This window comes from Carya illinoinensis, chromosome 8, assembly GCF_018687715.1.
Source record: "Carya illinoinensis cultivar Pawnee chromosome 8, C.illinoinensisPawnee_v1, whole genome shotgun sequence".
NCBI lineage: Eukaryota > Viridiplantae > Streptophyta > Magnoliopsida > Fagales > Juglandaceae > Carya > Carya illinoinensis.
The window spans coordinates 6,843,371-6,861,868 of record NC_056759.1 but is presented as its reverse complement, the minus strand read 5'-3'; the positions used below and the strand labels follow the sequence as shown (position 1 = coordinate 6,861,868).

The 18,498-nt window shown below is 36.3% G+C and overlaps 1 protein-coding gene across 6 annotated transcripts; it reads right to left on the bottom strand.

Moving 5' to 3' along the window:
- Nucleotides 1–956: 956 nt before the first annotated feature.
- Nucleotides 957–15,765, bottom strand: LOC122318560. 6 transcript variants are annotated; one of them, XR_006244868.1, is made up of 9 exons: nt 15,356–15,761; nt 12,099–14,048; nt 11,941–11,995; nt 11,009–11,157; nt 10,417–10,503; nt 3,927–4,055; nt 2,760–2,932; nt 2,009–2,167; nt 957–1,574 (listed from the first exon to the last, which is right to left on the bottom strand). XR_006244868.1 is itself a non-coding variant. In XM_043136028.1 (7 exons), exons 1-6 carry the CDS (start codon nt 15,422–15,424, stop codon nt 3,971–3,973), a joined length of 2,328 nt encoding a protein of 775 aa, XP_042991962.1. In that variant the 5' UTR covers nt 15,425–15,763; the 3' UTR covers nt 2,598–2,932; nt 3,927–3,970. The 6 variants fall into 6 exon arrangements, 4 of the variants coding, with proteins under 4 accessions (XP_042991962.1, XP_042991959.1, XP_042991961.1 ...); XR_006244867.1 differs by having other exon boundaries at nt 957–2,167; XM_043136028.1 differs by lacking the exons at nt 957–1,574; nt 2,009–2,167 and having other exon boundaries at nt 2,598–2,932; nt 3,927–3,988; nt 15,356–15,763.
- Between the last annotated feature and the right edge of the window lie 2,733 nt (nt 15,766–18,498).

Below are 18,498 nucleotides of genomic sequence, written 5' to 3'. Positions count from 1 at the left end.
GAAGACTCTGGAAGGGGGGCTAGGGTTTCAGGCTTTCAGCTGCAGATTAATAGCGGGTCATCGGGTTGTACGGGTTGTATGGGTCGAACCCGTGTAGTGGTTAAAACCGTATTTTTCGGTGCGGGTCGGGTCAGGTCAGGTCTCGCGGACGGGTCGAGTTGCTCTGTTTTTTGCACAGCCCTACCTATATATCTCTCTTTACTTTGCAGGCTTACAACTTGTCAATGCACAGAAATCATGAAATATGTATCTTCGTTCAAATATCAAGGTTATGAAGCATCGTGACAACACTTTTACGAATGTATCTGTGTTTTAAGAGTTGGGTTTAATATAAAATTAGTCATAATGAGTTTAGAAGATTACATATCTTCTTTTTTCTCGCATTTTCTATTTTATGGAGATAGTTTCTTGGGAAACCCGGGGTTGTGTGATGGTGGAATGGTTAGGAATGAGTGGGAGTTTTTTCTAGTTACTCTCATTCTTATAGTGAGTTTAGAAGTGAGATTCTGTTGTATGGGTTGGGTTGTATATTAAGCTTGGCTACTGGGACATTGAGGTTGTCGGACTAGATCGAGATGGTCAAAGAATAGGCAAAAGGTATGGGGTTACACCATGGTATCTCAGCTTATATACAGTATCTTTTCGAGCATGCATAAAGGTTATGAACAATGGGTTGGGTTACCACACAATGCCTGCGGAATGCTAACAATGAATTGCGTTGGAATTCCTCACATCAGATGTAAATTTAGTCCGAGTGTATAGGTTTTGTTTGCTTTGATGTGAACTAGTTTTTTACACACCTTGGTTTTCAGATTTATTGATTATTCCTGTAAGCCCTAAGGTGGTCAATTATAACCACGGTTTCTCTCCGCCATAAGTGAAGTTTTTTAATTAATTATGGGTAGCGTCCTCTTTATTAAAAACAAAGATTTCCATTAACCAATTTGACAAAAATGTTAACATAACAAAACAATGTAGTATTGCTCTTAAAACAAATAAAAAAGAGTTAATTTTCCCACAGGTTGTTCCGTTATTCTGCAAATAATAGCCTCCAATAGTGGTTTGCCATGTAGACACCACACCCGCTCAATTTTGCACCGCACCGCACCGCAGAGGAAGAAAGAACTCCATGCCTCACTCTGATTCTCCCTCCCTCCCTCTCTCTCTCTCTCTCCTTCTCAGGAAATACCCACAAAACCGCCACCGAAACCCCCTCCCTCTCTCTCCTCTCCCTCCCTCCCTCTCAACTAAGAATAAAAATGCCAAAAAAACTCCAAAATTTCAACCAAATGAAGGAATTCAAGTCCTAAACAGTAAACAAAATAGCAATCGCACTCTCGCTCCAGTCCGATGTAGTGTTTGCGAATGACCAAATATCACATATTCCTTCTCGATTTTAGTTCCACTTCACTCTCAAAACCCCGAATGAGCAACTCTTTTTTGTTTAATCAAATCTCGTCAATCTGGTTTGTGCTTTTGGTTTGTAGTGAATTCGCAATTCTTGAGCGAGACCCAAGAGCCAAAAACAACAACACCGCACGAGTAATCCCGACCAAGTCAGTCTGAAAAATTGCCTAAAGAAACGGTAGACTTTGTAAGCAACAATGGCTTGCCAAACATGACAAGTATAAGAATTGGCTCTAGATCCGGCTTCTGTGGAAAAAGGAACAAGATTTCCAAACCGATGAGGAAAATTAGGTAAAAGGACGCTTGGGCAGAGCCAAAGGCAGAGAATGATGAATAAGAACTCCAAGAGGACAATTATTTCAGAAATGCAGTGGTCCTTGAAGGAGGTCTGAGAACATCCCAATGGCAAATGGGAAGGGGTGTCGTCAAGACTCTGATTAATTAAATAGCAAAAATTTGATATTTGAGTTACCAACACCTCCAATTTGCAAAATTACTTCAAATGCTCTGCTGGTCGAGGATGGAGCTGAAGAGTATGGAGACAGACAACGTGGCAGTAGGAAGAGGAAGATAGAAAGGAAGTGGGAATTAAATTGCATACCAGATGTAAATTGCAGATGATCGAGATCAGAGACGTCAATGTAAGTTGCAATGGTTTGAAGGGGGTGTGCTGGTCTGGTCTGGAGTTCCTCCGCCAGTGTGACGCTTGTACAGCATGCGGTGGTGGGGTGTCATCCATCAAAAGAAATTCTCTTTTCCTCTTCCATAAGAGAAAAAGAGATACACGGTGTTTTATTTTTGCTATCATGTAATAATTAGATGCAAACATTTACCATGAGGACTCCTAATCTGTCAGTTTGTTATTGGGTGCCAATAAACTCAAATAATAGGAAATACCAGTCCAAACAGGAAAAAAAAAACCCTCAATTTATCAAATTGGTGATCATCAAACACCCCGAGTTCTGTGGACCGATCACTTAGATCTAAAGCCACCTGCTGTGGCATATATGCATGGATCCTAAGAAAAGTCCCAGCCTCCCAGAGCCTAGACAAAAACCAGGAGCTATGGACCTGGCATTAAACCTGGAGAAATTTTTTACATGCATTTTTTCGTGTCTCTAGATGTTTTGATATATATATATATGGAGATTGACATATAACTTGACACTATCAGAATTTGATGCCAGATATTGAATACCAAAATCAGATTTTAAAATATTATTAACACTTGGCCTAAGCAGCGTCCTTCCTAAAGTGTGTTATCATACAAATTCAAACATATAGTAATAATGGCTCCCAACTTTCAAAAACAGAAAAAATCAAAATCAAAAATAGCTTTACATCCAGCTTACCTCGGGAACCCAGAAAGTACGGGAAAAATGAGCACCGTCAATAATCTTGTTAGTGGCACCTGAGCTACGAGTCATAGTTGATGCTCCTAGGTTTGGTTATTCTTGGTGATTTCACACAAATACTGCTGCACCCGAGTTCCGTTCATCTCGAATATGAATGGCATTCCCCGAATCTGCAAATTTTTACCAATTGTCATGAATTCCTCAACTTTCAACATATCGTGCACTAATCAAGCTCTCATGGAATAGCTTTCCCTTTATAGCTAAAAGTCAATTAAAAATCAATATTAGTAATTAAAACATTATTAATACTTGGGCAAGATCCTGTGATTTAGACAGCTTCATCTCTATAATATAAGTCTGGGTATAGGCTACTGGGAACCACTGTCTGCAGATTTACAATACTATGAGTCTAAAAGATCCATTGATGAAGTAACATTCCTTAATGTGGCATCAAATGATTAGTCCATAAGTTTAACATAAAGAATAGATTCCAATCATCATGGGATGGTGAGAGGATGATGGTAAAAAGGATGGTGAGTAGATTACTAAAGAAACTAGGCCTCAGATTCTGAACCACCTATTTGTTTCTTTTTAGAGAGAAGAATTGGAAAGAAGGTTGTGCTGTCCTCACAAAAGATAACGAACATCATAATATACCTGCTTTCTACGAAACATATGTTTTACCCCCTCGAACTACTATTCCTTTTGTAATATAACCAACAAACTACCAAAGCTATCATTTTAGCACCCCCCCCCCCCCCCAAAAAAACAAAAAAGAAACAAAACAAAACAAAAACACAAGTTACCCGGCCCATGCTTTAAGATCCAAGCATTAAGATCATTTCGTGTCACTTATTTTCATCGATCTTAACTGTAAAATCCTTGATGCTGGGGCAAACTGAAATTTATGAATTAAATACCAGGGCTAAGTGAAAACTTTGATAGTTTAGTGATCGTATTACAAAAGAAGTGGTAGTTTGAAGGGATAAAGTGTGGTTTTACTCTTTTTGGCAAGTAAACAGACTGACTAATTGATTAAACACAGGACTATTATCAGTGTATCACTGCCAAACTGGATGATCTTGATTAAAAAGATACCAAGGCAGACACAAATGCTGTAAAACTTTCAATTATGTTCATGTTCACAAAACTATAAGAACATACCTCAATCAAACAACTGCAAATGAGGCTTAGACTCTGACCAGGGCCTACTTCCTTGTTATTAACTGAAATTGAGCACTTGCCAAGATTTGTCAGATAGAATGATCCACCATTGTCCATCTTTATAATAGCCTAGCAAATGAAGAAAGGAAGTAACTCAATCCACTTCAACTAAAGGCACATATATAGCCTTGGGTTAGCAAAGCAGGGTATCAAGTGTACCTAGAGATGAAAGATCTCTAAAGGCTAAAACCAGTGGCATCCTTTTTTTTTCAGACGGATGGAGTAAAGCAAAATTCCTGATAAAGCTATACAGTTTATCTTCTTAACTAACACGTACAGAGAAAAAAAAGCACCGAACAGAATATACAAACAAGAAAGATAAAAATAAAAAATAAGAAGGAAACCTCAGTTTCTATATTAACCAAGATTTTGCAAGCAAGATAGTCCAATCACAAACCATCAAAATTTCACTTGATAATAGAATAAAATCTCTGCCTCAACAACAAAAATTAATCCACAAATTCACAGGTAGCAGGAACCATGTGAATCAACGATACTTATTTGATTTTTTCTTTTACTTTGGTCAAGTGGAGATAGTAGACAATACAAAAGCTTCTCCCAACCACAATGTTTATTCCTTTGACCAAATTTCGGTGTAAGCTTTTAAAAATAGTACCATAATACATTCCTCCTCCGACCTATTGTATTTCTGGTTTGCAGCATTGACGTAAAAGTAAACCTTTTGTAGCAACATGTTTGTAGGTCCTACTCATCTGACCCTTAAAATTTGCCTTCTGTACCTTCTCGAGACTGCATTCATTTAATATCTATGCTTATAAATTGATGGTGCCTTTTTTTTAAGGGATGGAAAAAGTGGAAACCCCAAGTAATGCCTATAATGCCGTGCACACAACTAGAGATACTATTAGCAAGCTGTCAGGAGTGACTGGTGTATAACGTACCAAAAATTCTGGGTAACTGATTAAGCCTTGCTGAATACTCTCAAGGGTGAAACTAACAGGAAATTACTTCTCTCTTATCTTAGCCACTTCAACACCATGGCTGTCCTGATCGACTGTCTCTTGATATTTAGGAAGTATCTATTACGCAGTCAATTCTTCATCTTAAAAACTGATGACAAAGTTGTTCTAAAACAGTGACAATTTTATCCAGTCAAATATACATGGTAGTTCCCTAATGGATCCAGCTCTTAAGTATGATAGAGCGTCCCAAAACAGCAGGCCGCCATCAACTGAATTAGAAGTACAACATGTTAATGTTAAGGAAAAGGTCTGATAACAGGTCCAGAATCATGTTTGTCATCAACATTATAATTCTAAGGCATTAGAGAGATATCTGTTTAAGGGGCCTTTGTCTGCTTCCATATCAAAAGGTTTGACCCCTTGACTATGAAATAAATATTAGCTAATACATTGCAACTAGGAATTACAGATCTATATAATTTTTTTTTTCCAATTTCAGATTTATTTCCCTTCTCTTGGACAGTAGAGTCAGAGCCAGCATCCCAGGTACTCTATGTAAATTGGATATAGAGAAGGCTTTTGATCATATTAATTGGGGATTTTTTGTGTATATACTTGGTAGGTATGGTTTTGGGGAGAAATGGTGTCCGTGGATGAAACATTGCATCACCATCGTTAGATTCTCGGTTCTAATTAATGGCACTCCTGAAGGTCTCTTTAATAGCTCTCGGAGTTTGAGAGAATGTTGAAGGTGGCAGCGGATAGGGGCTTTATCTCGGGTTTCTCGGTGGGTGGTTTATTGAATGGCAGCTTAAATGTCTCTCATCACCTCTTTGGTGAAAACCGCTGATTTTTTGTGAGCCGGATCCCGACCAGATTCACTTCTTGAGGGCTCTTTTGCTTTGTTTTGAAGTTACCTCATGCCTTAAGGTGAACTTATCGAAATCTGAAATGGTTCTTCTTGGCTTGGTCAATAATTTAGGCCAATTGGTTGCAATCCTGGGCTATAAGGTGTCATCCTTATCCATGAAGTATCTTGGTCTTCCCTTGGGGGCTCCTCATAAATCCAAGGTAATGTGGGATGGGATTGTTGAAGAGATTGAATGTAGATTGACCGGTTGGAAGATGATTATTGGTCCAAAGGTGGTAGAATCACCCTAATCAAGAGCACGTTATCCAACCTCCCAGGCTCCCAACATACTTTCTATCTTTATTTCCTTTGCCTGCAGGGGTGGTAAATAGATTGGAGAAGAATTTTTGTGATTTCTTGCCACCGGGCTCCCGCCGAAAAAGGGGGGGGGGGGGGGGGGGGGGGAATTCCATTTGATTAAGTCAGATAAGATCTGTACTCCTTTATCTTGTGGTGGTTTGGGAGTTAGAAAGTGGAGAACCTTCGATAATGCCCTATTAGGGAAATGGTTATGGCGATATCATCAGGAAGGGGATGCTCTTTCGAGGAATGTTATCAATGTAAAATATGGGAGTATTTGAGGAGGTTGGTGCTCAAATGAAGTAAGAGGGGCATATGGTGTGGGAGTTTGAAAACTTATCCAGAACGGATGGGAAGATGTCTTCAGTAATTTCAAATTTGAGGGGGGAAGGCAAACACGAATCATATTCTGGTACGATATTTGGTGTGGTGATGTTGCCTTGAATAATGTTTTTCCTTCTCTTTATAGGATTGCATTGGATAAGGGTGCCTCGGTATAATACCCTAGTCTTACTACGTGAGTCTTTACGTCATTTTATTTTATTCCTTAAGTTAAATATGTTCATGTAAAGGTTTTTATTATTTTATTTTAGACGGGTGTGTTTTTATTTTTATTTTTATGTGGGTTGTTAAAATAAATTAAGTACATGATTTTTAAGGCCTTATAGTATTTTCTCTTAAAACTCTAAAATTTTATGATTTATGAAAGAGCACAAGTGATTCCCACCATTGGATTGGTAATTGGAATAGTTATCTTCCTGAATCTAATCCTAACCCTCCATTTCCTTAAGCTTTTAATGACCAAAATTTAACTAAGCCTTCTTCTCTTATGAACCGTTGGTCTACACATAATAGATGAAGGATTTCCTCTTCAAACCCATCGGTCTACACCTAATAGATGAACCCCTTCAAACCCATCGGTCTACACCTAACAAATGAAGAACAAGTCTTCTTCATCTCGCTTTCCATGATAGCCAACGCCACTTCCCTCTTTTCTTCTCCTCTTCAAGAAATCAAACTCCTCTCATTTTCTTCAAGCTTTGGACCTTCACTTCACCTCTTGAAAGAATCTAAGAGCTTAAGGTAAATTGTTTAATGTGATTTAATGTGATTTTGGAAGCTAACTAAATTGTTTAGCTTATATTTTGATGTTATGTTTTATATATCTACATATATGCTCTGTTTTAAGGGATTAAGTAATTATATGGGGCTGTTTTGATGTTATGTTTTGTATATCTACATATATGCTCTGTTTAAGGGATTAATTATATATACAAGGCTGTTTTAATGTTCTGTTTTGTGTATATACATAATTTTGTTCTGTTTTAAGTGATTAAATGCATATATGGAGTTGTTTTGATGTTCTGTTAACTAAATTAACTATTTTCTTATGTTACTCTTGTAAGGATTTGTCGAGAGGATAGTTAATTGAGATAACATTAAGGGTAGAAAACGACGTTAGATTTTTAATATTTTAGCCATCGTTAAAAGGGGATCTAAAGGATGTTGGATGAGTTTTAACACACTTGTTATTTATTGGATTAGGATTTTCTGAAGTTAAAGGGATTGCAGCGGATCGAGGTAAGTACCTATGACCATGCGCCCACGCCAAGTTCTCTTGTGGAAGAATATTTCTCTATCTCTTTCCAAACGTTCCTCTAATTAAAGAATAAATGAGTTTATATTATGTACAAGCTTTTCTTGGTAGCCCCTTTAAGTATCCTATTGATTATAATTGATTGTATGTATATATGGTAATGCATGCATGTAGACCCTAAGTCATGAAATTTTTATACATGCTTCTTGAAATAACTAAGATTTTATTTATATGTAAGCATGACATAAAATGCTATTTTCCAAAATAAAAGCATATTCATCGGACTAAGGAAGATATTGAAAATGTTGATTTTTAAAGAAAGAAAAGGAATGAATTAATGTATGAAAATATGTAATGGCCACATGAAAGGAATTAATATCAAAGAAATGGGCAGATTGCAATGCCGGGTAAGTAGTACTGGTAGTGCACCCAGTGCTGCTCCCTGACAGAAAGGGGTTCCTAACCTGTGGCCGCGGGTGGAATCCAGGTCCAATAGGACCGCTAACCCCAACACACGGGGCGTAATAGTGTGTTGGCCACAAGAAAGTGAAAGATTAAATGAAGTGTATGCATGAAAATATGATATATAAGATGTATGAAAATAAGAAATAAAGATTTTGCATGAAAGTATGAAGTGAGTATATACTTATCAAAAAAAAAAGTATGAAGTGAGTATATGCATGATAGTAAGAAGTAAGTGTATGCATGATGTTATAAAGAAAGTATATGCATGAAAGTATTGTCAGATTTAGTATTGGTTTATGGATGCATGTTTTCAAAAAAAAAAAGTACTATATGCTTAATAAGTTAACAGCATGGTGTACTGCTTACTGAGTATTAGACTCACTTTGTGTCTATGTTTTAAACGTCCAGGTACAGACGAATCTACTGAGGAGCTGGGTATTTCTGAGGAGGGAGGGGCCGATGTTTAGTAGTCCCTGGGTAGTTTGGTTTCTTTTTATGAAGATATATGTTTCTTACGTTTTAATACTGGATCCCACACGGGGATGTTTCATTGAATTAACTTCTATACAAGATACCTTCGGGTATAAAGTATATAGTGGGGTAATGAAACCCCTTCTGCTTTAAGTTAGTTTTCTTTTATAGTGACTGAAGGGACTGAGTCCTTTTTTGTTTAAAGTAGTTATGTTAAATAAATGGATGACGGACTCTGAGAGTCCCTTGTAAAGGAATGTAAAGGTATGTCTATTAGATGTTTCTTTTAGTTAAAAATTAGAATTTATGCGTGATGCGTTCGGACCGTCACGCACTATCTTTTAAAACAAAAAAATATAAAAATATTAATAAAATAATAATAATAACACTAATAACAATATGGGCATTCATTTATAAATAAATTTACTGTTATAATAGGAAAAAGAACATGTACGGGATCACGGTCTCGCTCTTGATAGGGTGGGGTTGTGACACTCAGTGGCTAACAACATGGACATTTCTACCGGTTCTCTTCAATGGTCTTGAGTTTTGTTAGAGCTGTCCAAGATTGAGAGGTGCGTGATATTACTGAATTTTACAGTGCGCTATACGCGCTGAATTTAAAGACTGGAGGGGAGGGGACTCATTCGGGGAATAAGAACTTCTCAGTCAGATCCTATTATAAGATCATGTCATCCCATTCTTCCATTGCCTTCCCTCAGAAGTGCATTTGGAGGAGTAATGTTCCTCTCAAAATTGCTTTCTTCAGCTGGTTGGCCTCCCATGGGAAAATATTGACTACCGATACGCTGAGAAAGCAAGGCCTTTACATAATAGATTGGTGTTTCATGTGTAAAAGAAACAGTGAATCGTCAGATCACCATCTTCTTCACTACAAAATAGTTAAGACTTTATGGTATGAAATCTTCACTAGGCTTGGTATTGCTTAGGTAATGCCTAGGAAGGTGGTAGATTTATTGTCATGTGGAGAGGAATTCGAGAAAATCGTCAAATCGCAACTGTCTGGAAGATGGTGCCTCCATGTAGGAAAACTGACACAAGCGGTTCGGTTTCGGTCCAAAACCGAAACCAAGCCAACTGTTTTCTTACATGTTAAAAACTGGCCAATTAAGGGGAGAAAACCGGCAAGCTCGTTTTTGGCATGATTCCGGTCAGTTCATCGGTTTCCCATCGGTGGCGAGAGAGAGAGAGTCGAGAATAGAGATCACATGAGAGAGAGAGAGAGAGAGAGAGAGAGAGAGAGAGAGAGAGAGAGAGCAATGGTTGTTGTAGGTTAGTGTACACCCCTACCTCTATGTTTAATGTGGTGTACTTGGAAAGAGAGGAATGGTTGCTGTTTCGATAATAGGGAACACTCATGGGGAGGGTTTAGGAACTTTTTCTTTCATATATTGTTAATTTGGGCTTCGGCTATTGTATTGAATGAGACTAGTTTTAATGACTTTTATGTTGTTTTTCACAGAGTTTAGCTTGTAATTAGGTTCATCTCCTGTATACTTCCTGTGTACTTGGGGCCTTGCCTAGATATGTAGATTATACATTCTTCTTACTTAAAAAAAATTCCCTTCCGTTAGTCTATCACAATTTTATGAATTAATATGGATATCAAGGCCTAAAAAAAGAAAGAGATCAAAAGCAAAGCATTAATAAAAACAAATTCATTACTTGAAAATTTAGAAGAGAAATATCAATGCAAGAATGTTATTAGAAGTATGAATGAACAAGGTGTCCAGAAAATCCCACCTGCCGACGAGATATTTTATTGGCGCGCCCTTCCCTGCCCAAGTCAATGTCAACAATAACATCTTCTGTTGCTCTACCAAGTAACACCTGCAGAAACAAATGATGTTTCATTGATAGCATCTTCACGTCTGCTGACCCACTGATAAATTGCAACATTCATTTTTAGTGGCGTACTCTGGTCTATAATACCTCAAAACCTGTATCCCTTCATAAATCGAGTCCAAAAAGCCCCTTGGTTTATTAGGTCCTATACTTTCCCATTAAACACAGTTACATAAACAATCAAAATTTACCTATCAAATTTCATACTTATCGTTGTAAAATGACAGAGGGATTTGATTCGATAATTTAGGTGTGTTAAATTCATAATTCAGGCCTCATTATCATGGTTCTCTCTTTTGACTTGTTTCAGGGTGCAAAATTGATCCGGAAATATCTACAATGGTATTTACAAACTATTTTGGTAGTAAAAGTAAGAACATCCATTCAAAAATTTCCTTTCTGAAGGCAACCCCTGATAGAGAGGCCTGCAAAAAATAATCATATAACAAGCCAGAAGTAGGTTGAGGAAGGAATAATAGCATTGACATACCTCGGGTTTTTTAATATAATGCTTGGAATATCGGCCATATAAAATGGCAAATGCTCCGTGAGATGCAATGGCTCTTTGCATGGAACAATGTGCACCCTGCTCCAGCCTTATAATTGCCCTCTTCGTGTCCACAAGCCGATATCTTGAAACTGCACATAGAGAACAAATGAGGATTATATGCTAAATGAAGAAGATATTAAGCATATAATGTGGGGAGGGGAGATTTGACCCACCACCAAGATACAGGAATCAGAGCCGTTGGGCCAAAGGCCACCAACAATATTATGCATATGATTTAAGCACAGAAATTCAAGCCATTATTTCACAGCAATAAAATTGACAACCAAAAGATAAGGCATCAAATAGACAGAGACATAGTGGGGGGAGACACCCTGAGAAAAGGGAGAAAAGCATGAAAGATTTGATGAATTGCTGAAGTTAACAAAGGTCGGTCTCAACCATACAGGGTGCAACAATTGAACATAAAATGTTTTAGTAAAGAATACGGGCAGATATTGTCGGGCTCCTCACACACTAAGAGAGAGAAAAGATAGTATTGTAAGCATAGAAATTGTAATTATCTGTTTATTATATTTTGAATACGTTGAATACAGGCCTTGTAACAGCAAGGTTCGTCAATACACAAAGTAAACACCAAAAAAGGCTGAATATGTACTGAAACTTGAGAAGCAAGCATAAGATACATCTGGATAAAGCTCAAATACCATAAAATGCCCAGCCATGAAGTATTTTTTGAGAAAAGAAAGAAAAGGGAACTATCATTTCATCTCCATCTACTAACAGATTAAAGCATGGTAAAAGTTATCTAGTGGCTACTGGATTGCTAAACTACGAGTGCAGGCCATCCTTGTGAATAGGCAAGTATGAACAGTGGAGTATCATTCTATGAGTTCTGTTAGCCAGGAAAATACCTTCCTCACTAGAATACAGATCCTGGTCCTCTGGCTCCAAGTCCATATCAAGTATCTGCAAGGGAAATTTTCCAAAAAAAAAAAACTGTAACAGATAATTCAAAGATGAGGAACAAAATACCCACCAATAAACTATAAGGTTATTATTTAGAATTTACCATTGCTTCCATATCTGAATAATGAGGTACATCATCATCACTCTCAACAGGTAGCTCTTCCTGTTCTGATATTAAAGGGTTTTCTACAGGTTCAGGCACAGAAATATCTAGAGGCACAATCTCAGAATGTGTTGATTGATAATCTCCAATTGGAGCTGGTACATCTAGTTCCCATTTAATGCTATTAGCATTTGCCTGGGTACAGGCTTTCACGCTATCAGAACAAAGAGATGGCCTCTTTATGAATGAATTCATTTGGTTATGACCAAGAAGCTGTGAGGGTGAAACTTCTACATTCTCTTCCTTCAGCATTGTGGGTCGACAAGCATCAATGCTCAAACTTGCTGAAGATGAACGAAATTCTCCCATTTTTTCTCCTTCTCTCTGCATGGGAAGCAGACCTCTTTCACGAGTTCTTTGACTGCTCAAAATATCATTAACGGTTGAATGAGTTGGATTATTAGCTATAAAGGAAACTGATGATGAGGACAGCCAATTTTGTGGGCAAAAATCATCATTGCATGGAATTTCTGGATCCTCAGTGTTCAATGTACAGAACATAAATTCCTCACTCAGTTCAGGAAACTGAGAGTTTGAATTTAACGAAGACGATAGTATTTGGGTGCCTGAATCTTGAACCCCTTGGCCATCACCACACAGAGATCCCTTGTTATTCTCTAACTCTCCTGGACATGCATTAGATGGATTGTTAAGATATGTCTCTTGAGATACTGATGCCTGTGGTTCAGTCATACAGGGTGTGTGATTTTGACTTGCATCATTAGGCGAATTCAACAAGAGTGAGCTTAGGCCATCATAGTAAGATTTATCAATAACGTCTTTCCCATAAACATCCATGAACAAAAGATCTTCCTCATTTGTAAAATTCAGAAGAGAATTGGATAATTCTTCCAAATAACCTTCTGTACTAGCAGTCGGACTCTTCAAACCATCACAGGGCGTTTCAATTTTCAACTTGAAGTCTAACTGACCATCATACCCTAATGTTGTCGCATTCCTGGCATCATCATCATTGGGAAGTTCAAATCTAACTCCAGAGTAAATATCTTTTTCTCTAAGGCCAACATCAACTGCCATAGATGGATCTACAATGCCCTCAACTGTTCTCCATATAGGCATTCCATGAACTGGTGATGAAAACCCCAAGTTGTGAAATGATGCACCACATTCCGACATCAGTGAATTGAACACCTGATTACCTTCAAAGTCAGAGCATATATTTCCAGGATCATTATCAATTTGATCAAATGTAGATGAGGGCTCCACACACAAATCATCAGATTTGAAGAGGTTGTGCGCCATTACTTGTTTTGGTCGACCCAATTCCTCAACCCCAGAGCTATTCCTGGAAAAATGAAGATTTGCACCAAAAGTACGAGTATCTTCGTATATATTAGCTTTCCCAATGAGATAATCTTTATCACCAGGGTGCTGGAGTCCTGGTTGAAAGGAATGGGCTGCGGCAGCAGTACCATCAGTGGCAATGCTACTATTTATCTGATTTTGAGGAAAAACAGCATCCAAGTTTGATCCTTGGAGTCCAAAATTATCTGAGATAGGATCTCCAGATAAAGGCTCATCTCCGTTCCCAATGAAATTACCGTTATCAGGTGCATCAAGAAAATTCATATTCATGGAGTTAAATGGCACATTGCAAATTCTCTTGCGCAGTGCATAATAACAATTACGAACACTTCCAGCCTTTCTCTTACCATAGATGGGTTTTATTTCTTTGGAGTTGCTAGATCTACTGAACTTTGACATAGGAATTGTAGCAGAACGATCAAATGCAATCATGCGGGCAGAAGCTTCTGTAGAAATAACAGGATCATAAAGGAGAGAATGCCACCGATCTTGCACTTCTCGAACAGTAAATCTTTTTGAAAATTGCACTGCACCTTTAGCAAGTGATTCCAAAGAAGCACCAGCCTGCAATCAGAAAATTAAATAAATAAATTCAAGGAGTTTCTGAAGCCAAAGGAAAAACTATACACACACCTGCACAACAAAAAACGTTGTACTGATTTTTACAAAAACAGGATGCATCAATCAATAAATATCTTTAACATTTGTAAATACGTGTCTCTGTTTAGATAGGCATAATAGAGAACATAAAAAATGGAAAAGAATCAAAACTCATCTGCGTTGAGTTTAACCGGTTCAATCATATCATCCATCTAAACAGATTTACAGAAAATGAACAATCAAAACCAACAACAGAATGACCACATTGAAGAAATCATTTGAACTGTATGGGATTTTGCCTATTAAGGTGCCATCAAATTCTGAAAATGACTCTTTGACATCCACCCAACCACAAATTGATTTCTTTATATAGGGCACCAAGACAAAAAAATATGGCTTCCAAACACAAGCACTTAACATTCGGCTAAGAGATATTAGTGGACAGCCATATCAGAGCAGAGGAAACATTTTGGGACAAATGGTGATTTCACATGGTATCAGAGTAGAGTTCCTAAGTTCGAATCCTGACTCTACACTCTATCTCATTTAATTACATATTTCACGTGTTGGGCCACCCAATGAGGGAGAGTATGGCCCACATGTGAGGGAAAGTTTTAAGATAAAAAATAACTAATAAAATCTACCTCTTCCCATCAGCTTAAGCTTTTGGATCAAGTGGTGAATTCATAATAAGGTGGATAACGGGACCACTAGTTCCCAAAGTCTGTCTCCAAACCACCTATTCTAATAATATTCTATAAATTTCATCGCTAACCTATATAGCATGATTCAAGTTTCTTAATTTTAAACCATAAGAGCTTGAAATCTTATAATGTTAAACGTTAGGTATCGTTGACGAATATGCAATCAAGCCCATAATTCTTTAGTTTCAAACAATTACTTCAACACAATAAACCCAAGATTTTAAAATCCAAACAGGGACAATTTCTACCATGAAAAGTAGCAAAAATAAAGAATGATAGACTCCTACAATGCGCTTGTCAACTTCAATAATGAATAAAACACAACGAGGGCAAAACACACAACGAGGGGGAAAAGTTCCCCGATGTTCTTAATTAATAAAAAAGCAATTCAGCAACGACCAACGAGCACACAGTCTATCCACAACAAAGGACAGAAGAAAGAAGAGAGTAACACAAAGTGGTCAAAAACCAAAGAGGAGTTTACACACAACCGGGTCGTGAAAACAAAGCCAATCTTCTCAGAGCTCAAAAGAAAGGACGTCAACGGTGGTTAAAATAGGTTTTTACCTCAACGGCGTTCATCAGCAAAAGGTCGTCTTCGGGATTCCAATAAGACACTGGAGCAAGAGACCCCATGTCTGAACCTCTATTTTCTTTTTCTAATTATTCTCTCTACAGCGGCGCTTGTTATCCGAGAAAGTTGTCGCTCATGGAATTAAGCTTCAAGGATTTGAGAAAACAGAGAGAGGAAAACATTAAAAAGAAAATAAATAAAATAAAAGAGGGGTTTTATAGATAAACCTAATGGAAAGGTTGGGTGTGGTGTTTGAAAGCTGAACAACTGGACTGGGGCTGGGTCCTAGCCTTTGGCGGTCTCGCCGTCTCGGGAGGGAGGGAGGGAGGTATATCTATTCAAGGACTTCATGGAATTCCAGTGAAATCGAATCAGTTGGACGGCACGTGCAGCAAAGCCTTCTTTGCCAATATTTTTAAATTCTTCATGTGACTGCCGACGCAGGACTTTTGGGTTTGGCGGTTGACTGCACTGACCCACTCCCACTTAACAAGTAACAACTCAGCATCGTACATATCATCTAGGTGAGGTTTGGATATGAGATATATGAAGAGAATTTTTATTAAAATTAAATAAAATATTATATTTTAATATTATTATTATCTTAAAATTTAAAAATATTAAATTATTTATTATATTTTATATAAAAATTTAAAAAAAATTATAGTGATAAAATGAGATAAATTGAAATCAACTTTATATCCAAACCTAGTTATTTGTATCGTTTTCTTACTTGACTAATATTTTCTAAATTTTTATCTTTAAAGTATTTATTGAAGAAATGTTTTGATCGTAAAATTAAATTTATAAATTAGAATGACTTGAAATGATACGTCATATTATTAAATTGAATTAAGTTACTTCTATTATAAAATAAAAAATAGTATTAGAAATAGTCATAGAAAAGTACTTAATTTTTAAAAAAAAATTAAGTCTTACCATTAAAATTTGGATATTTTATAATTGTATTTAATATTTTTTTAATATAAATCTAACATATTATGTAAAATTATATTAATTTATAAATTTATTTTTATATAAATAAATATTTATTCTCCTCAGCCATGGGTTTAGAATTGTAAAAGGAATTGAGTCAAGAAAGCAAGGAAACATGTTTGCCTTCGTCAACATTCTCAAAACAATGGTTTTTTTGTTTTGTTAGCAGAGTGATGGTTCTTGTTTGTTGATAAAAAGTACTTATTATAAGGATATTGAGATGATGAGACGGGAAAAGTTAAGAGGAGGAGGAGGGAGAGAAAAATTGAGTGGTGGGGATGAGATTAATATACGACATTACCTGGAGCTGACTAGATTAAGGTATACCAAAAGGGGCAATAAAGGATGGCGTTGCTTCAACAAATGGGGGCTGACTTTTAGCTTTGCTTTAATTCAGAATCCAATGACAAGGACTTTTTTGTTCTTTGTTTCCACTACCGCCTGCCAAGCTGGAAATTAAGATCGACTAATTAGAGAACACAATTTTAAAAATAAAAAATAAAAATAAAACAGAAAAGTTTGGTGCAATGAGGCTCTACATGCATAAACTAAATGAAAAATATAGTTGTAATTATAATTATGTACTAATCTGTACATCAATATGATGTGACTGGTCAAAAAATAAATTTTATTAAAAACAGTGTTAATTTAAATTTTAAGTATGAATGAATCAGTATTGCTATACAGATTAGTACGTGACTATATTTGTATATAGCAAAACTCAAACTAAAAGAGAAAAGTAGTTCGCATTGTTTTAATTATCATTCTTTTGTTATCTTTTTATGTGATACTTAAAAATTTATTTGCTAATAACATTTTATAATTTTGTCATTTTATGGTTTGTTTTGAAATTTAAAAAATTGTAATAATTAGGTAATAATTAGATGAAAAAATTATAAATTTAAAATTAAAAATTAAAAAAGTATTTATATTTTAATAGTATTTAAATATTGAAATAAAAATATATAGGTTGAGACCATTTATGAAACCACAATGTACCTTAGTCTCCCGATTTGCCCCTAACCTAAATAAGGGTCTTTGTTGGAACTGCCCATTTAATTAACATAACTCTTAAAAAGGGGGTTATAGTTTTTGTAAGTATTAGAAATGATCCACCGTCCTTATCCACATCAACAAACACGTCAGCAGCAGCAGATTTACTCCAACAACAGAGTCCTTCTCAAACACTAACATTGCAGATAACTTCACATTCAAATATGTGTTTGGTGTGTTAATAAAGAGATTTGCAAGTATATTTATTGTTAATTTAGAATTTTTATTAATTTGCAAGGCTTTTTATTGACATGCGGGACACATTACCAATACAGAAATGAACTCTTTTTAGAAATATAATAAGGTTGATACTTATTGGACTTATAAATAGCATCAAAATTTATTAGTGTAACACTTCATTTCCTAGAGTTAGGGATGTCACTTGATTACGTACATATAGTCAGGAAAGAGATTTCATTATTTATTAAATCAACTAAATAATAAATAAATAAAGCCTGGACCCAGATCCAATTGCTCCATCTAAGCTTGGTCCGCATGCTCGCACTAATCATCATGTTGACCTGGGTGGTTTAAAAATATGAAATAAAATTAAAATGAATCGAAGGCTCACTAAGAAAATTATCACAACTTTAACATAATAAACATAAGGTTTTTAATAAAAGTTTTCATGTTGAGAGCTTGAAATCATCACTAATCATATTGATGCTTATGCATGACGTGTTTTAATTTATCTGAATTAACTGACTCATTTAATTTATCTTATTGATCTAAGTTATCTGGCTGGCCAACACACTTAATTCTGTATGCAAAATTGTGCACTAACTTTTCCTATTACAGCAAAGAAAGCTGACTATGTAGTACTCTGGCGTACTATAGTGGACCATGCTTGAGTCCATGGCTTGCACGCCCACCCTGAAATTACATTGGTACTGTGCATTTAAATGGTCATCTGATTCGTTGATTAACTGATATAATCTTATTTTGCACTTGAATTTAAGATAGTTTATGTGTCTTATGCGACATGAGATGCATGATATACATATTGATACAAATAAGTGTAAATTTTTAAATCTGAACATGATGCTGAATGACATGAACGTGTGTTGTGATGGCCATTCTTGTATAT